At 42.0% G+C, this 21,028-nt stretch overlaps 2 protein-coding genes across 19 annotated transcripts in view; one reads left to right on the top strand and one right to left on the bottom strand.

Annotated features, from left to right (window-relative positions):
- DTNBP1 (dystrobrevin binding protein 1) overlaps positions 1-4,005 on the top strand; it is a 132,867-nt gene extending 128,862 nt beyond the window's left edge. For all 4 annotated transcript variants that reach the window (XM_064423704.1, XM_064423691.1, XM_064423715.1 and 1 more), the window contains 2 exons: positions 769-2,047; positions 3,481-4,005. In XM_064423704.1, coding sequence (XP_064279774.1) covers positions 769-1,016 — 248 coding nt within the window. In that variant the 3' untranslated portion in view covers positions 1,017-2,047; positions 3,481-4,005. The remainder of the gene's footprint in view (positions 1-768; positions 2,048-3,480) is intronic.
- Positions 3,435-21,028, bottom strand: part of JARID2 (jumonji and AT-rich interaction domain containing 2) — a 212,241-nt gene continuing 194,647 nt past the window's right edge. For all 15 annotated transcript variants that reach the window (XM_064423613.1, XM_064423669.1, XM_064423578.1 and 12 more), the window contains exons 9-18: positions 19,890-19,982; positions 19,334-19,452; positions 19,129-19,199; positions 18,184-18,298; positions 14,807-14,912; positions 13,857-14,039; positions 8,826-8,956; positions 6,589-6,772; positions 4,997-5,104; positions 3,435-4,293 (exon numbers count right to left, since the gene is read on the bottom strand). In XM_064423613.1, coding sequence (XP_064279683.1) covers positions 4,117-4,293; positions 4,997-5,104; positions 6,589-6,772; positions 8,826-8,956; positions 13,857-14,039; positions 14,807-14,912; positions 18,184-18,298; positions 19,129-19,199; positions 19,334-19,452; positions 19,890-19,982 — 1,287 coding nt within the window. In that variant the 3' untranslated portion in view covers positions 3,435-4,116. The remainder of the gene's footprint in view (positions 4,294-4,996; positions 5,105-6,588; positions 6,773-8,825; positions 8,957-13,856; positions 14,040-14,806; positions 14,913-18,183; positions 18,299-19,128; positions 19,200-19,333; positions 19,453-19,889; positions 19,983-21,028) is intronic.

Genomic DNA, 21,028 nt, shown 5'->3' with positions numbered 1-21,028 from the left:
AAGGCAGGTTCTCTAAAATTTCTAGTGTTAAAATATAATTCAGGTACTTGAGGAGCAGGCAGTGTGGTTTGAGCTGCTCTGCAAAGTTTGAGCAGAGGTCAGGTGTAGCTCATATCCATCTGACTCTTCTGAGAAACTTCTAATGAAATTTTCAAGAGAATTTTCTCACTAGTTACTCATCAGCTGAAGCTGGGTGCTCTGACTATAGAGAAAGACTTGTTAGGTACAGGAGATAAGGAAAAAAGGGCTTTCTTTGCCAGATCACATAGAAAGTGTTTAGAAAGTGCTTCCTGATTTTAACTTTTTTGCTGTCTGGAACTGTCCAGGGAAGAGGATCTAATTTTGTAACTTGAACTCTCAAACTGCAAGCAAACAGTGTTGCACTGTGTTACAAGTCTTCTTTGCACAGGATATGGAAGAAGCAGTCTTAAAATCCCCACCCCTGTGCACTTGAGGTGGGGTATAGCTCTACCAAAGGATTGCTTTCATGCTGAATTAAATTTGATTTGCTTTTGCATTTTCATTTTTAGTCAAAACTGGTGATGACTTATTGCCTGCTTCCTAGTTGTTTGTTTGGTTTTAAATTTCCAATTTTTGTGGTTCTGTTACACTGAGTTTATTGGGTGGTACTTGGTGTCTTGGGAAAGAAGGAAAACAGGCTGAAAGTGACTCAACCAGCGCTGAGCTGATGTTAATGCATTGACTTCTCAATGCCCTTGCTGAGCCACAGCTTGATGGTTGCTGTTGCTGTTGTTTCCCACCTCTCAGGGCCTGACTCCAACACCTACGTGAACGAGATCAGTCTCCAGGTGCCGAGCCAGTCGGAGTTACGGCAGAAACTCTGCTCCCTGTCCTCGACCTGCACCGACTCGGCCAGCCAGGACGCCAGCGAGGGAGAGTCCCCCGTTGTCCAGTCGGATGAAGAGGAGGTTCAAGTGGACACTGCCCTTGCTGCTGTAACTGAGAGAAAGGGTGCTTCAGATGGCAGTGATGAAAGTGACTCTCAAACTAATTGAATCTTAAAACCATATCCTTTAAGAATGTCTTCTGAATGAATGAACAAGTGAATGAAGAGCTTGCCTGCGTAACAATTTGCTAACCAAGCGTAACAGCCAGATCTTTTTACTTAGTAATACTGCCTTTTTACAAAATTGCCAGTCATGTGGAGGTTGGTTTTTAAAGAAAAAAAATTATGCCTAAAGCACACACACTTTAACAGTAGTCTTGGGGCTCAGGGGAGCAGTAAAGCTGTTGTATATACTATGTATAAGAGAATTTAAGGGGAAAGGTAGAAGTTACTTTGACCACTAACCTTTAAATGGCTGATTGGAAGTACTTAAGAGTTGATGTGTAATACTGAACCCAAATTGTTCCTTGCATGTTTTCAGCTGCTGCAACTGAAGATTTAGGATCCAAACCAAAATGAAAAGTTATTTTCTACTCTTTACTACCTACTGTCGGCCTCCTGCCTTTGTCTACTAATGCAGCAGTGTCTACTGTTCTCACACTTCTTATTCAGGACCAACTTAGTTATAGGTGTTAAGGAAAAAATAAGAACCAGAGAATCAGGAGAGATGCATATGGAAATGTTGCACTCCTTGTGGAGCAGGTATCTTAGCATTGTGTACTTACTCCTCTTTCAAGATAAAATAAAGAATTTCTATTCCAACCATGTCTTTTACTTGATTATCCAGGTATTTTATCCATGACAAGTGAACAGAGGAGCCTAACTCAGGAAGATAAATGATTAGGAGCACCAATGTAATGTGCTTTTCCATGGTAACATCTGTTTGACTACACTAGGGAGATAAACCTGAGTTAATTGTTAATTAAGTTCGTGTATTTTAGAAACCTCAGGACCTGTAGGCATCATCTCATTCCCGTTTTTTCTGCAGTCATTTTTCTCTCTGAACTTGAGGTCTGACCATGTCTAATGCCTGTTGCTTGTCAAGTCTCATGCTCTGTTTTCAGGCATCTGCTCTCCTTTGAGAAGGCTCCTGGCTCCTGCTCTTCCTGCACGGAGGGAAGGAATGTAATCAGAAACAGTGTAAGTAAAAAGATGAGCTGTGATGTAGATCCCTTCCAAAGACCTGCCCTGACAAAGCCAATGGCTGGGAAGAGGGGTATCTCCTTGCTCCTTGCCAGCTGGGCAGTAGCCAGTTTCCTTAAGGATTCTCCTGTTAGCTGACAAAGTGTTTCCTGATCCCTGTCTGGGAAATGAAGGCTGGAAGCTCCCTACCTACAATTAGAGATTTACTATTCAACAAGGCAGCTGTTAAAAGAAATTTATCTTGAAGGAGCTTCCTTTACTCTCTCGCTTTCCAGAAGACAGACAAAATGTCCAAAAAAGTTTTGTTTTTTTTATTAAACCTCGTAGTACAAACCTGGAAAGTAAACAAAAAACTGGCAATAAACAACATGAAGTCTTTCCTTACAAGGAAAGAGAGCAGAGCAGCGCTAATAAATTAAATGTCAAACTGTAAGCCATAGTCAGAAGTTTACTGTCAAGAGGGAAAAGTACACAGCAAGGCCATAAAAACCAGACAACCACATTTGAAAACACTTGACTCTGTTTATGTTATTGTTAAATATTCCAAAACAGTTCAGTCTTCTGCAACAACAATCAACAAATTGTATTATAGGACTTTCCTGACAGTCACCACTGGCAAGCTCAGTGCAATATGGGTAGCTACGGTATTGTTGAATTCAATTACGAAACAAAACAGTTTGTGAAAACATTTTCCCTTTTTTATTCCACACATACTGTACACACAACCAGAAAAGGGCAACAGCTACTCCATTATTATTTTTTGTTGTTGTTCAGTGATGTAAGCAGCACTTATAAATGTTACAAGAAAAACCCTGTAAGCATCCAATCCAACCGATGAAGAAAGTGAAACGTAAGGCTTTTCTTCATCTTGTCTCTCTGCCATCCCTCCCCCCACCCCAAGAAAAGGCTCAAGTATTTAAAAAAATTTACAGGCATATGTACAAAAGGTGTGATTTTTTTTTTTGTTACAACATGAAGAGAAAAAATAGACAAGATGAAAGCAAATGCATTTTCACATTCAAAAGAAATATGCAGACTTGCTAGTGGCTCTAAATGTGATCATATAATGAAACAAATTCAAAACAAAATTAATGCTTGACTGTGTAAAGGTGTGAAAAACAGCAGTGGAATGGAAATGGAATGTTAGAAAGATTGCACGTCTATGACAAAAGAAGCACTTATGGCTTCAATCACTTTTTTCTTTTTTAATCTTTTTTTTATTTTTTAAAGGATGCTATTGAAGGGTTTTTGATAAAGTAGCCAACAGCACCAAAAAATAACAGAATGGATTTCCTAATGAAATCAGGCACAGTTTTCCCTCACATAACTCCTCAAGGCAGGCAGTCTTTTTTCCTCCTTTTTTTTATTTTTTTATTATTTTAAATTTTTTTTTTATTTTTATTTTTTTTTATTTTTTCCCCTCAAAACAGATGCATAGTGATGTGCTGGTAAAAGAGAACATACTCCAAATCTCCTCCTTTTGCCTACAGTTAGGAAACAAAGTCCATCTTCAGCTGCCATAACCTCCCAAAGAAAGTGTGTATTCTCCAATTTAAAAAATTACAAAACTCATCTTGCTGTGACAGAATAAAAGACAGCCAAAGTAAAGCAATTTCTTTCAAGTTTTTGTCTCCTATCCCTTTTCTCTCTAGAAAAATCTGCTCACATGACCGGAGAACAAATTATAAAACACATCAAACTTTAACCTAGTCAAAAAATGGGTTAAAAGCCTTTTTTTCACAGTTACCAAAAGGCTTTTTATTTTTTCAGCCATAGGGACAATACAAATTCATATTTTATCAGCCCCTTGCCGGTTTTAAAACAGTGAACATACGGCAGTTTAAAAAAATCAGACTGCTGTATCTATCTAGTCTAAGTACAAAAAAAAAAAAAAGTTCAACAGTTTAATGCTAAAACAAAATTAGTTCTCTAAAACCAGAAGAAAATCTTCTTTAGAGCTAGTGCAAAGACAGCTTGTATTCTACAGCAAGTACTCCAAACTATGGTATAATAATTACAAAAAATATATATAAATTGACAAAATGAGAGTGTTGGCATCTTCAGGATTAACTTGAAGCACTTTTGGATGAACTGGAGGATGAAAGCCTAGATGATGGCACGTCCACTGTTGCTCTCTTACGAGGTCCTCTTTTTGGTGTAGGCTTGCTGATACAGTTCTCAATGCTGCCATTTTTACCAGATACTTTTCCACAGATTTGATTGACAAGACTGATTATTTGTTCCTGTTCAGGAAGTGGGAAAAAACACAAATTAGCATCTGCTCTTCCTTCAGAGTCACTTAAACAGGAGTGCAATGGAGTGCTCAGAAATGCTGGGAAGCTCCATCTTAAAAAGCTGCTTGTACTGACAACAGCTGAAGTGTCATTTCTCCCACTGCTCTGCTCTTCACCTTTGGGGCCAAGTCCCCTCACAGCTGAAGACATGGAACACAGAACCCAGGCACAGGACTAAGTCCCCATCTTGAGTTCTGGGATTATTCATCATCACATTTGCTTGGTGCCACTACTGCACCTCTCATCTGCACGTGCTCTGCAAGTTTGTCCTAAAGCAGGATCATGCTGGACTGGAATAAGTCCACTGAACTTCCAGTTACCAATAGAGGGAAGGTATTGCAAAGTACAGAGTTAACCACAGCATAACCAGTGAAAGCAAAGCCTCAGGTTCCAATCCAAAGCATTCAGGTGCCTTCTTATGTTCTGTGGCACATATTCATGGAATTTATGCTTCAGGTTTCATCTGTGTCATCATGTTCCCTTTGTTGGTTTTTTTTTTATTTATATCATAATAAATCACTTTCTTCCCACATCAAAACCAAACCCAAGTCAAAGCCCCAAACCCAAGACCATTTTCCTGAGGCCTCAGTAGAACAAAGGCACAGCAAAGTGCCCTCCCAGAAGGGGTACCCTGGCCTGCTGTCACGCTCACCTCATCGTAGCGGTACATCATCTTCAGCCCCCGGCATGACTTCTGCTTCTCCACGTGCCGCAGGGCACACTCCAAGCAGAAGACAACGTTTTCATTCTCCTGTACAACCTACGTGAAAGAGCAGAGGTGGGGGGAAGAAGTGCAGTTAAACTCCAAACTGTACCTGTGTTCTCCACACAGTATTCAATTATGGCCTGAATTACTACACCTGGATTTTACTACAAGGTGTGAAGCACAATGTGAAGTCATTCAGGATGTGCAATCACTAGAAAGAAAAAAATCTCTTTTAGAGTGCTAATGTTGGCAAATATATCTATAATTTAAAAAACCCTCCACCAAATGTAATGAGGGCTAAATCCAAACAGTATATGCATTTATTAGCATCTCCTATGCAGTCCTAAAGATCTCCTGAAAGGAGTAGTTTCCCATTACTTAAAATGCTGCCTTGAACAAGGATGTAATCAGCTTAGCCACAGGATTCCTCAACTACTGTCTTGTTCAACAGAGGTGACATTTGCTCAGCTGGCTGCCTGCCAGGCCTGCACACTCAGCTTGCAATTTAACAACCAAGTTGGGATTTTTTTTATCCACAGCTACTGTTAAAGAGTGACACAGAAAAATCCTTCCCATGATTAAACTTACTCCAGAGCAAATGGACCAGAAGGTCCATTAAGAGGTTCTGGTTAGTATTTTTGGGGGTTTTTTTCAAATAAACTCATTTTAAAATTACTTCAAACTAATGCTACTTAAAAAGTGGTCTAATGACATATATAAACTCAGCATATTTTATCCTAGGGAGGGAAACAGCTACATCTGATTATATGCAGTTACATTTCATTTCCATTAAAAACCAAACATCTAGAACAAAAAAAATTCCCACAAGATGACAAAGAACTCCCAAACTGAAAGGACTAAATATGGACTCACGTGCACTGCATTATGTTTAATTGAATACCTGGTTTTGGATTAAAATGGTATAGAAGGTTGTGGGAGGGGCTTCTGTTTTTTTTAATGACATTGCTGTGTTTGCAGGTGTTCTGCATACAGCTCTAAGCCTGGAAGTGCCACCACAGTGGTCAGCAGACCTTCAAAAGCCAGTAGGCATTTCCCTCTTAAAAGAGGGAAGGTATATGGGCTATTTTTGGACAGGCTGGCGAACAGCTTGATGGATGGGATACATCTCCCCTGCAGTTTGGCTTGCAGGGACATTGTCTCAGCACAGGCTGTGGCTGCATGCCTGAGGCTCATGGCATGTGTGTGAGCTGAGACCTGCTCTGTCACAACTTACTGCTGCTGACAAGCTGCAGGTGTCTTTGTTAGCCCTCCTAGGGCAGTGCAAACATCTGAGGTGTCTGAGGGGACTGGTTCATCCCTTCTGGCAGGGTGGGAAGCCAGCTGACCCCGTTGTCTTCTGTCACCACTGGCCAAGGCCGTAAATGCCACATCAACACCTCTGTCTTGCATGGAATGCAGGACATGGCTCCGTGGCCGTGTGCTGTCTCTCAAACAGATCCTATATCCATAGCCTCTAGATCCCTGGAATGCTAGGGTAGGGGGACAGTACCCCAGGAGTGGCAAAGGATTGTACCCACCATGGAAAGATAGCAGAGGTGCTGACAAATCTGACACCTCCTCTCTGACGTTTCTAACTGCAACCACTTTCGAGGCTTTTTCTTGCCATCCACGCTGGCGCCGCTGCTGTCGTGGCTGCCGTAGCGCGCCGAGGAGTGGAGACCGGCCTCGTACAGCTGCCGCCGCTGCCTCAGCTCCGTGTCCCTGTGAACGGGGGCACAGTCAGACACTGGCACTGCCTCCAGCCGCCACAGTCACACACAGTCACCCCTTCACCCCGCTCATCACTGAAACCTGAGCTCCACACAGCAAAGCCCTGAGTGTTGTCGGAGGTTGGTGCCATTCCCTAAGCTTGGCGGACACAGCCAGCGCCCGGGAAACGCTCGCTGCCTAACTGCAAAAGCTAGCTCCGGATTTTAACAGCGACCACTGTATCAAGCCAATGGTTCTCAAACTGCTCCACAGAGAACTGGGGACTGCCGAGGACTTCCTGGAGGTCGATGGTTGCTCGAGCCATGTGGAGAGTCGGGAGCTGTGGTTAACATGACTGTCATTCCTGAAGTTGCCAAAAGCCACCTTGAGGAAGAGGAGCCGTGGCTGTCAGGAGTAACAGCCAAGCCTTCATCAGGAGGCAGAGATGAACCAAGGACCTGCTGCCATAAGGTGCTTCAGGCAGGAAAAGGGGAGCAGGGCAAGTGACTATGCCAAAAGACGAAGATCTTGCTGTACACCCAGGGAAAAAGAAGGAGATGTCAATAAAGGACAACCACCAAGCCCTCCGGCTGCCCTTCACCCACGGCATCTCTAAGGCGGACAATACCTCCTGTGCTGAACTCTACAGCTTTAGGAGAGCAGGTTGGGTTGGAGCTGAGTGGAAGACAGCAAGTGTGGAGTGAGCCGAGCAGATGGAAGGGGAGGATAAAAAAGTGCACTACCAGACACAGCTGAAGATGAGTGGAGAGCCAAGCTAAGCAAATGGCACGGGCAAACTGAGCAACCAAGGCATATCAGGAGAAGAGGCAGCAAGAGACACAACAAACAAGCAAAACAAAACAAAGTATAAAAAATATGGTACACTGTTCCACTTCAGATGGCTTTTTTTTTTGCCTTTTTTTTTTTTTAGATTGTTTTGTCTGGGCTTTTGTCTCCTATAACCAGCCACAAGAAGGATCCATATCCTCCAGTGAATTCCAACCTATGCATAAGAACAAGTTTGAGAACCACTCTGATAAAGGTCGATGTGATGGTCTAAGAGCAAACATCAACATTTGTTTCGCCTTTTGTACTTGCAGACTTCCTCTTCAAGGGGAAAAAAAGGCACTTGAAAGTGGTTACTCCCACAGGGGAGCCACCTGCAGGTAAAGCAGTCAGCACACCTCTTTGCATTTCTTTCTGAACACTAAACAACACATGGGCTGTTTTCCCCTTCAATATGTCACTGGAAATTTTCCAAATGAGCATGCTAGTTAGTTAAATACAGTTTGTAGACTCCATTCATCAAAACTTTCTTGACATCTCGAGTATCAGTTGTCACAAACTTGAAAGATAGGTAGCAACTACATGGTAGGGAACAAAAGAGAAGATCATTACACAGGAAGCCAGGCAACATTATATTTTCTTTTCTCACCTATCTTAAGAGAAACCCTGAACAAGTGTCCTTAATACTAGACAGAAAAAGGAGCGTGAAGCTTTTACTCTTTAAAATGCTGGAGTTCTAATGCCAGATGCATTTTCATGCATGCACAACTGCTCTCTTACTATTTAAAACTAACTCTCTGTATACAAAGGACCTTTTGTACCTGTAGTATAACTGCCTTGATACTGAAGACAAGAGTTCCTGGTGCAAAACCCACTATAGACATGGATTGACAGTGACTACTGATGCAAAGAGGTTGAAAAACTCAAGGAAGGTGTTTAACCACTTGGCATCACATAGTTCACATAATGCATCAGGAAATCTCAACTCTCAGCACCAAGAATTAATAAAAAGCCAGTGCAAAATGCAGTTTCAATTTTTTTAAGGTGTCTAAAGTAGGGAATTCTTTAGAGTTAAGACATCCTAACCATGGATGGTCACATCAGCTGCAACCAAGGAAGCTGCTTCTTCCATGTGTGCCTGTCTTCAGGTACATCTGCTGGGCTTTGGCTTGGATAAGGAGGGGCCAGGTGTGTCTGAAAGGGTTACTTACGTCACGTCATCCACCTCTGGAGTCTGTCAATGAAAACAAAAGAGGTAAGCAAGCCCCCAATTCATTACCTGAGCTCTCCCAGGAGCGATGATATTGTACTCAGAGTCGGTCCGTTTTCTTTCTTTGCTTCTGCTGTTGCAATCTGATAAAGCAACTTTTCCATTGAAAATGGTTTGGCTATACGGCGCCGCTTCATTTCCTGGGACAGGAGGAAATGGCCACATTAGTTTCCAGGCAAATTTGACAATAAAATGTTACCAAGAATTAATTCAAAGTTAATTAAATTATTGATACTAATAAACTGAAGCAAAAAGTAGCCTTTTAAAACAACCACAAGTAAAATCTTTTCATAGTCCCAGTTAAACAAAGTGTTTATGTTCCAAGCACCTCAAAATTCTCTTCCCTAAAAATTTTTCCTTTGGAGGGCAAGAGGAGCAACACCATCACTCAAGCTCAGTAATACTGGATGGCTCAGAATACAAATAGTGTCAGATGTATACACATGACCTACTTGAAACCCAGGACAGATGTTATTTCACACCTTTAAAAACATAAAAAATCTAGCAGAACAGGCAGATGCCAGGGAAAAGAGACAACAGCCACAGAGGGGAGTTCAGTTCTGCCTGTTACTGGTTCCTCTCTGTGAAAGCTTTTAAAGTTATGTTTTTCAGTCAATACAAACTGAATTATTTTGGTACCTGAAACCCTTTTGATAATCTTTAGGTAGGCCAATTCCCAGATTTAATGTGCAGGTGAGAAAAGTGCAGCATTTTCCCAGTACCTACAGAGGTCTGTTTTGGTTTATGTAGAGTCAAGAGAGTTCAAATGAGCTAACACTGGACTGTAATGTGAGGGTGACATTTCTGGTTAGTGGTTAAACCTGCCAAGAACATACCAGCACACACAACCCTACAGATTTTATTTTTACCTTGATTTTTTTTACCCTAATTTTTTTTACCCTGTTCTGTAACCCTAATTACATGCTCTGGGTATTTCTTTTTTCACAACCAATGTATCATAAAAATAATAATTTTTAATAGCACCCATTGCAAGCATTCAAGTGATAACTATCACATAAAATGGAATAGCAGCCTTTGCTGACCAAAAAGGGTTCAAAAGAGGTTCAGAGGTAAGAAGAGTATTCTTCAGAAGCTATTTGCTCTGCTAGACCCTGTGTGGGGTTGGAACAGCTGCATGTTAGGAGTGGTATGGGAAGGTTTTTCCATGTTAGGTTTGCTTAGTCTGAGGCTGTGTACACAAGAACAGAATCCAATCCAGGAAAGAATTCTGCACAGGCAACACACACAGCCAGAATAGGAGGCCACAGTGGGTGGCTGGACAAAGCAAGGTCAGCTCCAGCTGGGTGACAGCTCAGGGACACGCTGAGCCCGAGCTGGGTTTAGCACAACTTGCTGTATCTCTGCATTTGTCCGAATTTCTGAACCTAGGTACATTTTTCTCTTTCATACATTACTGAAATACACAGGTAACTATTTTACAACAGACTTGCACTGCTGCCTGATTATTTCTTTTAGTGACACTTTTTTCATTGTCATGGAAGTCAGTGAATATTCACATTATAACTGTCATCAGCCTGGCACTTGTGATCTCTCTTGCTCTCAGACATCTCTTGCTTATTCATTTTCCAGGCTGAGTAGTACTCTTGTATTTAATGCAGAGGCTAATTAATAATTTTAACCATTGATCTCTGCTGTGCTTTTTCTAGTTCATCTACATTCCTTCTGTAATTAAGGGCTCTGAATTACACAAACCTCTAAGACTACCCAGTGACAGAGCCGTTTCTGCTTTGTTATCTATTCTCTCCTAATTCTTACCATTCAATGTATTTTTGTTATGCCACTCCAGAGCACTTGACTGACAGCTCCATAGGAATCCAGAGACCTTTTTTCTCAGTACCAAGAGCCCATCTCTGTATCTGTCACATTATACTGTTTTTAATTTTAAATTTAATATTTATCAACACTGATATTTATCAACTTCATCTACCATTTTCTTACTTGGATCACTCAGTATCATGAGATAACACTGTAACACTTCATAGCTTTAATTTTTGCTGCCATTACTGTTAATATCCTCAGCATAAAGGATTAGCTTTGCTATTAACTTCCCTTCCTAGGTTATTTATGGATACATTAAACTGTGCTAGTACAAACTCCTGAGGAATGCAGAGAGACCTCCTCCCTTCATGATAAACCTGACCCATCCTCTGCTTTTCTTTAAATCAGTTTTTTGGTGTGTAAACTTCACCTCTCAATTTATTTATAAGCCTTTTCTCCCCAAAAACACTCACAGACTCTCTCAGCTGCAACTCTTGTCCTTACCTACTTCCAAAAGCTTCAAGGGCTTGAGGCCATGACCTTGCTCCAAAAGCCACCCTGGTGGTTGCCCTGTTCTCATTTTTGTACATTTACTTCCACAGCAGTGGTTATTCAGCATTTTACTGCTCTTCCAACGTTCTTCATCTCTGCTCTCCCCTACAGCACAGCTCTTTTCTAGTGAGGACACCAGGTACACTTCTGTGGGAACACTTTCCCTTTGGTTTCACCTGAAGGAGCCCCATGTGCTCAGGGTGGGACAGCTCTGTAACAGGAGCCAAGGAGTGGGAAACCTGTGGCGTTTTAAAGGCATGTTCCTCACCCCAACTAAAACTGGGGGCAGGGAAATACTTGTCCAGCCCCTGCCAGCATCTTCCATGGATAGCCAGGGAGTACTGTGCTAATACCACAACTTTCCTGTTTGGGAGATGAGTGCACAGGGATTCTGTCACTGCTAACAGAGTTAAACCTGGCTTATGGACTGTCAGCTCTCCCGTGTGTGCAGCAGGGCTGCTCCAGCTGGAAGACTAACTCCATCTTTCCTATGCACTTCTTCCTCTTGTATTACAGTACCAGCTGAGTCTCTTCCCACCCAGTTTCTGATAGGCCTTAAGAGCACCAAAGCCCTCCTTTTATAACCAGACATTCTCTCTTATTGCCAAACCTCTAACCCAGAGTGCCTTCATTTAGTCCAGCATTCTGTACTTCAGTTTCCTAAATGAGTTTCACTGACTTTGCCCAGTGCCTCATTTGAAGCTATGGAGTTATCCCTTTGCCACTCTAAACACACACTCTACCACCACAACTCTAAATCTTCTTCTTATCCTTACCTTAAAATTTCAAGAGCTCTTAGTGTGCTTTTTAAAACCAGCAATCTTGTTAAATATGGTCTAGTTTAAACCTGACTGTCCCCTTACACAGGTGTTCATATAAACTCTTTTATTCCAACAATTTTTCCAGAGTGCTTGTAAGACTGAAACCAATGCAATTTCAGATGCAGAATTTCATTTTTTCATGTATTAAAGGAGATTGAGCAGTCATTCAATACAGAAATGAAACAACATCATTTTAGTAATATAAAGAGAGTCACTATAAAAAAATCAGGTCACAGTATCACAGGATGAAAACAAAGTTAATTTATCAAATGCTAAAAACTGTCAGTATTGCTGTGGAGAACGAACAGACAGAAGGTACAGTTGGTTATCAGAGTTCATTTAACAGTCCAAAAGGGGAATCTCACCCATTACACACAACATATCACCACCCCTGGAAAGCACAACCCTGGCCAGCATTGTGGCAAAGATGGCAAAGGGCCTTGTCAAAGTGGAGGAACCAAAGAATAATTTCCAAAATCAAAGGGAATTAAGAACATAAGACAGTTTGAGGACAGAAAGAGAAGGAAAAAAAAAAAAGAGAGAAATAAAAGGACAACACAATATATGTTTCAAAAGTTATTTAGATATAAACACATTATCTGTGGTTCTTGTAAGGTTTGTGAGAGCTGTGACTTCAATTTCCAAGGCAGGTCATCATAGACTGTAATCTGCAGGATTTTCAGCCATCTTACATTTACCCAGTGCAAAGCTCTTAAAAATTAATCAAAAGAAACTGTTCTTCAAAATTTGAGGCACCAAGAGCTGTTTAATTGCTGCATAGTGATTTCTGTCTCTTACAGGAGTAGCATTTTCACGATATCAAACAAGTGTTCAGTAGAGAGATAAATACAGCACACGGAGTTAATATAATCATGTACGTTCAGACAGGAAAGGTTAGCTCAGGATTCTTATGCCTTACTTATAGATATACACAATTCCCACCTTCCCCCAAAATAAATATATAATAAAATAACCTTTTATTTCAAACTAAGTTAATATACAGTTAGTATAACCAGGCTGGAAGAATTCCATTTACCCTAAAGAAGCAATCCCTAACTGTGGACATATTACAGTTAATTACTTAGTAACTTGGTCTGAAGCTGTAAAGGATAATTTACTAGTAGCTTAGCTATAAAACACTACCAAAATAGTATCTGTAACCCAGAGTATTTCAGAAGGTTGGGAACACAGTTAGTGACGTATATGCTTTGTCCAAGAACACAGAAATGTAGCCAGAATCATGATGACTGGACAAATCACCTCTTTCTGCAGGCAACCTGCCTCGGTCGGTTGTGTGAGAAGGGACTGGGAAGGTTATTTATTTACATCTAGTATTGGATGGGCTGGTCAGTGAACCTAAGGATTTTCAAGTCGTTTAAAATTGAAATTGCCCTGATCAACAGCTTTTCCTGAATGAAGGGGCAGAGAAAAACAAGCAATACAGCTGTGAGTATTAACTGACTCTGCCTACCACTGGAGCTAACAAGCACAGTTATTCAGATATTTGCACCTGAGATTCTAATGGTTCTAGAAAACATCACTTAGGAAAAAAAATTAGTAAGCATAATACAATGTATAATCATTAGCTCTGAAGGGATTTTTGAAAAGCTTCCTTGCAAACTGGTCTGCAGGCACAACAATCTTCAGATTTTTTTTATATATATACACACACAAGTCTTTAACTGTCAGTTAACAACTCAGTCACTTTTCTGACAACACTGGATTGTCTTATGCCTCGCAGAACTTTTTCCTTTTTTTTTGTTTATTTAGTAGTCCAGAAAAACAGACGTAGTAGCACTACTCTCATAATGCTACCAATCCTGGAATGTCTGCTGTCCTTTTAGATGGCAGGGCCGTGAATCCATTTTAACTCCTTTTCTCAACTTACCTTGGCTGTTTTAAAGCCCATACTTGTCCACTGGGTGGTAGCAAAGTGCACCGATTCGGAAACACTATAGCCACAACATACTTTGGACACAAAGGATCCAGGAAAACAGACAACAAACTGCCCGCTCTGCTGTACAGTACGGTGCACCCTGATCCCCTCCTTGCACAAGACCTCTGGGGAGATCTGGAAAGGCAGGGATAAAAAAACAAGAGAGAGAAAAACAGTCAACTTTCTTCCTGGCTGTGTGCTGCCACACCACTGCTCATGGAGCAAAGCTGTGTTCTGTGAACAGCTCCGCTCCGGTCGCATTCCCTCTCCCATTCCGACCTGCCGAACCTCAGTGTCTGCAGTAACAACTGCAGAAACGCCTCTCCTCAAACCAACAGCTCAAACTCCCACATGCCCAAGGACAGAACACTGTCTGCTCCTACAGAAAGCAATGCAGATTGTTCAGCTTTCCATCTGATCTTTTCCGACTTGGCATTACATCCATTGTGCTACTTCACTTCTGTGAGATGTTAACATGGGTAGCCAAGGGAGGGTTTTTTATTATGGCCTCCCCAATTTGTGCTTAAATGCACTAAAAATAAATTGTTATCCAAAAGATAAACAAAGGAGGCAAAAATACTTAAGTATTAGATTTCTTCTATCCATCATAAAAGTCAGTCATGGCAGATGAATTGATTAAATCACACTCCCTTTGTGAGGCTAAATACATTACAGACCGTATTAAAAATGGACATTTATTGCACTTACGCATTTGTTTTTATATTAATACATAATAACAGCCTTGTTAGAAAAATACCATGTGGGTAAACACTGCAAACAGAAAGTAGCCTCCTCTGCATTGCTGCAGTGTAAGACAAAACCAAAATAAATCCCTAACCAACCAGCCTCCTGGATTAGCCTGGGGTTCTCAAATGGGAACACCTATCCCGGTGTTCACCTACCATGACATTACTTTCAAGCATTTCCAGCCCTGGAGTGCCATTGGCTTGCAGCAGGGTATGTACCACATCATCAAGTTTGTTCTCCTCCGCAGCAGGAATGCAATACCTGTTGTTTTGTCAGAGGAAAAGAGAAAGATTTACTGTGGAGTAAATAACAGTCCACAGCTACACACTAACAGACAATTCAGACCAGCACATTGATTAGAAGAAAGAAATTCAACACAGGGTTTCACATACAATTCTTTCGGTAAAACACTGAGGATTGAAGGGAAGTTGTTTATTCAGACTCAGTCTGATTGTATTCAGCAAGTACCCAAAGACACAAAATCCCCAAAGCAGAAATGTGAAAACTCAGTCCTCTGCTGAGTCAGAGAAAAGAAACCAGCAACAGACTGATGGTCAGTTTAATGGCACCAGAACAGCTAATTATGGGCAGAAGTTTGCATCTTGTGAGCACCAATATATGTTGTTATCTTAACACAAATGACTGTATTTATTATCTGTGCATCAACAACAGGATCTTCACATTCAGTAACATTTTCTGTTTGTAACAGTCAAGAAATCACAAATCCCCTCTACTGTTAGTGCAGAAAGTTGCCTAAGACCTTCTTGCCTTGCTTACTGAACAAACCCCACATCCCTCCTCTCCCTTCCAACAAAAGGCCTGACTAAGAGCATCCAAAGTGGCAGCAGAGTTTGAAACTGCTGGGAATCTGCCAAGTTGCACATCCTCCTCTCCTTAGAAGCCAAAGAAGCAGCTGTCCTCTTGTGCTCTCTGCCAGCACTGCTCCCTCAGCAGAATGACAAGAAGTAACACAGGAGTCTCGAGTCCCAGAGGCACACATGCAGAGAGCTGCTGTTTGTCTGGAGGCAGGGAGGGGATATGGTCACAGCTGGTCACTGCTCTTGCCTGCAGCCTATCCGAGGGCTGATGCTCAGGCAAGTCAAAAGCATCTCCAGCTTCACCATGACTTACCCTTTCTCTTTAGGCAATGAGACCTCAACCTGGAGTCCATTTGCCCCCACACCAGAAACACACACACGGAGTCATTTTTCCAAACTTGGAACAAGAGAATCAAGCTGGAAAGATTTTTGGGGAACTAGTACAGTCTTCCTGCCATTCATCTGATCTCCAGCAACTTCATGAAGTGTTCTGCTGGCCTTACACACCTTGCTTTTAACGTGCACTAACTTCATGTGTGTCCCACAGGGTTATCCTGACTGAAGAGTCTGTAGAAAGCTACACTTCCTATGATCTGAACACCTCCTCACTGTTCACTCTACTGATGATGACTGATTTGTGTTTGTTGATCTTCAAGCCAAGAGGCAGAAGACATGACATGATCTGTTGTGGCTAACTGCAGCCACAGTAAGAGTTTTATTGAGCTGGTTCCCAGCTGTACAAAGACCAACTCCCTACATATATATTGACAAAGGTCAGGACCTTGCTAAGAACTCCGAAGGGTTATAGAGAGGTGAAGCAGAGGAACTTAATCTTGGATCAAGTAAGGATCAAGTCCAAACAGCAATTTTAAATGTATGCCATGTCTCAAATACTTTGTTGCTAACAGTGACAGCTTCACTACAGCTCCCCAAGTGTGATGTATCACTCTCATTATTGGGATGAAAATATTTTAAATTTGAACCCAAATCATGGCAGAACCCACTCTTCTCCTTTAGAGTCAGAAAATATGGCTGGAACAGACAGAAGATTCAAGCACACAGTCCCTCACAAGACAGGCACAGGAGAATGCTTGGGAAGGTTGGTGTGAAGAGGAAGGGCACCACAGAAGTGCATGGAACTGAGTACTGGGGCATTAGAGGGGAACGAGATCCTTTGCAACTGGTGTATGCTGCAATTGCACTCATCTGCCATTCCTGGTGTACCTATAAAAGTGGGAAGTGAGCAGCCAGTATAGACTTCTGAGTGTCTTGGCAGAACAAGATTTTCTTCCTTCTTTTGAGGATCCCTCCAGAATAAAAAGGTTAGGCCACTGACCTCTGCACCACATGCAAATTGAGTTCTCCCCTGTTTAATCTCCAAGAGGTAAAACCTGAGAGATCAGAGAGTGAGCTGAACAATCTCCAGGTAAGCAAAGTGGTTTGAGTAGCACACAGATCTGTCCTTGGAGAAAAAGATTTCTGGGTGGTAGAGGGACTTGGCAAGAGGGAGGAGATGTTTGGAGCCCAGTGGCCACTTTGTTGTCCCCAAAGCAGTCACTGAAGGCAAGGCTGGCAGGGCTACTCCGCACCAGACCCGCAGATAATAAATTCATCTCCTAACACAGCTGGGTGCTTTATTGCATTATTAAAAGTTGTAATGGGCTAATGAATACTAGCCTGACACTTCAGGCTGGCAGCCTTGCTGAAGAATAGCTTCAACAGACAAAGGAGTTTCACTTCCTTCTTATGAGTTATTCCTGCCTCCTATGCCTGTTTCATCAGGGCTATCATCACAAAAATGCCTTAAGCTCTGTACTCATCTGTGTAAGTCCAGCAAGATAAAGCAAATGGCTTCTTTGCTTTTACTATTCTTGGATTTGAAAAACAGGAACAGTAGTCCTTCCTAAAATTTGAGCTGTCTGCATGCCAGCCTGTTCAATCCCAAGAGTCACGTGTTTTGACACACAGCATAAAGAGTGGCCTCAGAACTTAATTAGGGGATTCTTGAATCCTTCTGTTTGGAATTTACTGTCATTTAAGACCAGATTAATGTTTTAGAGAGAAACAGACTCACCTAAGGTTGAGGACAACATTTGCTCAGTGATCTGTTCTGACAGTATACTATTATAAAAGATTACAGATTCCTGATTCACAGAACAGGGAGAAGAGCCATGAAATGCCCACGATAGAAAATGACAAACTCCCAGGTTTGCAGCATAATCCAGCAGTTACACCTTTACCCCTTGAAAGGATCACATACAGAACATCTCTTGAACTTAAAACATCTAGAGACAGAGGAGATCCTGCTTTCATGGTTTTCTCCAGATTTCAAATCCTTTTTGTTGGGCCATGTGCTTTCCCAGTGACAGCTGGATCAGCACCCCTGACATCAGCAGCATCTGAGAAATGTTTAAGAACACACTTTGCATGTGCATAAAGATCAGTCCTTGATGCCACTGCCACCATGGGAACATCAAAACACCAGAACAGACCACAGAAAACCAAGTGAAACTTTTCTTCCAGGAAAGAGGTTTTCATCGCCTAAGTTTGTACCACATTTTCCCATTAAAACTGGAAACCCCCTCAACACACACACACACACACTGGACACTCTAGGTGAGATTCCCACATGCAAAAATACAAACAAGTTGCTACTAATGCCAGCCTACGGGCAGCCACCACAGGGGACTGAAGAAAAGCACAGGAATACCTACCAAATGCAATCAGCACCAGTGTGTAAGTAGTCAATGTATGGAAGGTGATTTTGGTCTCGAGACCAGCATGAGGTAGAAAAGACCATGCCAATATTTAGCCAAGGAATTGTCACTCCTAAAACAAAGAGATTTAAAAATGAATTGAGTAACTTCAGTTTGTTCATTAAAAGACAGTTTGAGAGGGCATTTAAATCAAAAATCTTATTCTCCCTGTGAGCTGACCCTTGAAGCTATAAGTCTTCCTATCAGGGTGAATAATTCACAGGCAGTAATTTAACAAATTCAGCATTTTCTACTAAGAAAATATCTACCAGCCAACTGCGGTGCCCTTGAACATGTTTGTCTTCTAATAGCTGTGTAAAACTTTTATTCTTAGGAGAATTTACAAATACCCATAATTAAAGCTCACTGCCATTGATCAGAGGAAGTCACTTTGTGTTGTCAAGCAGACATGTAACTTTTCAACAGGTATCCTCTGTTTCCCAGCTGGTTTGTTCAGGCCCAACACCTGATCTCAACAGGAGATTCCACTGTGCTTTCAATGTTTCTTACCACTAAACTGCAATGGTGTACAGGCAGCTGGAGAATTTGTGCCAATTCATTTAGAAAGTGTGTGTGCTGCTTTTCCCAGTGCTGCAGACTACATTTTGCGAGTGTGGGAGTAGCACAGCTCTGTCCTGACACACAAGAACACTGACAGACTGGCAAGAACAGCAAGGAACACTGCAGGTACACCTGGTTCCTGCCAGGAATAGGGTCTCAACTGTTCATCAATCCTTTATCTGCATGTCTGCCTTCACCCCTTTAAACAGCACCTGCTACACACACCTGCATGTCTGCTGGGTCAGCTGGGGAACAGGGGGGCCAGGAAGAGGGAGAAGCATTTGGTGGCCACAGCACCACATTCAGAGGACACTGAGAGCAGCAGAGAAGGGACTTGCTTACCAGGCACAGCACCAAGATGTCGCAGGATGGATCCTGTATTATTAGGAAGGACTGTGAGGTTCCACCCATGCCTGTTTGAGGGGTGACACAGAGGGAGACAATCAGTGCACATTCCCAATGCCAACTCTCCCAGCGCCAGGCTGCCCTGCTGGGCTCTGCTCAGGAGTGAGGCAACACTTGAAGAGGATGGATGTGGGGATCCTACCTTGAAAATGGTTCAGATTTTCCCACAGGAAAACCACTCCCGTGGGTGTTGGTATCTACTTTTCCACAATGCACTGCTACATGGCAATCTTTCTGTTCCACTATCCGCCAGTATTCTTGCTGTGGCAAGAGAAAGCAGTAATGCATTTTAAATTCACTGAACAAGGTATCTCTCATTAAAATATAAACCCCAGAAATTACATGACTTTCATGACTTCAGTGTAATTCAACATAAACTATTGCTTAAAAATAAGAATATAAATAATTGAAAGTCACAATAAGGCAGGCAAAATTTAGGTTCTCTTGGTTTTTGTGTTTCAGCACATGTCAGATTAAGAATTCCTTCTCTTTCTCAGTCCATCAATATCTTTATTTAAAATGTTTCAAAAATTTTTAAAAGAAAGAATCAGCACCATGTCTATTTAACCATTTAAAAAAAAATTCTAACCTAGACAGCCTTAAACTAATTAGAGAAATCCTTGAAAATTAACTATCCTGAATCCCCATACTCAGTGCCCTGAAACAAAAACCTTTACCACCCCTTGTGCTGGCCTCACCTCTACTTCAGCTACTGTAGGCTCCTTTGTGAAGCACATGTTCATGATGTTTCTTGCTGTTCGGTAGAAGGTTGTTAAAGAAACAGACCTACCCTGTGGAAAAATAAAATAAAGTTAAAAGTGAAAATGAAAATACACACCTACTTTCCCCCATGTCCTCACTCTTTTCCTTATAGGCTCAATCCCAGGTGACAACAGAGGGAAAGAGGATGAAGTCTCCAGAAGAGGTATGAGTCTAAAGCTCTTTTTTTTTTTTTTTCTGAGAGAAAATACCTCAGAAGATAAGGAAATTCAAACACATGAACTTCCCAAAGCCACAATGTAAAAAGGCCAATGCATGTTCCCAGAAGGAACACAGCTTTGTCCAGCACAACACTCGGTGTTTGACAAATACAGAGGATGGACATGGCCCAGCTTCCTCTGACAGGCTGCAATGAAGCAGCTACTCAAAATTTACTTTATCCAGTAATGTACAGTAATTTACATTATCCAATACATTATCCAGGGACCATGTGGCCATGCTCTTTATGTACAAGGAGCAGGAGAAAAAAAACTTAGAAAATTCACAGAAATGCTCAGCATCAAATGTTGTATGTGGTGGAAGAGCATCACAAAAAGCAGAGTTTGCCAGGATTACTGTAATCAAACAGTAGTTTTTGCTTTCAAAAACTAGTTCTGCTCAATTCAATAAAAGCAGTTCAAATGCCAAAGAACCAAGACCTGTAATTACAAAGTTAGGAAAAGGAAAACACAGTCAAATTGCTGAATAACTGCCTTCACTCTTGGCATTGCTGCAAGGGGCTGTAGAGAAGAGGCTCTGACTTGGTTTTCTGCTTGAGCTAACCCAGAGTTTCCAGGCACCTGCTTTCCTGCACACCTACACCACCACAGTCTGGTGGCTGTGGAGGCAAGAGCACTTGCTCCTCTCCGCCCTGACACTGTGGTATGCAAAGACAGGAACACCTCCATTGCCTCCTCTGCTCCAGGGCAGAAGGAGGACGCTGGGAAGCCGCATGCCATGAGACCTGGCAGGCACCACACCAGGGCTGAGGGCACTGCTGCAGGCAGCAGCACTCTGCTAACAGGGAGTACAAAATGTCTTTGCCCCCTCACCAGATCCACTGCTCCTTCCCTGACTG

This window comes from Passer domesticus, chromosome 1, assembly GCF_036417665.1.
Source record: "Passer domesticus isolate bPasDom1 chromosome 1, bPasDom1.hap1, whole genome shotgun sequence".
NCBI lineage: Eukaryota > Metazoa > Chordata > Aves > Passeriformes > Passeridae > Passer > Passer domesticus.
This window is presented reverse-complemented; position numbering and strand designations above follow the sequence as displayed.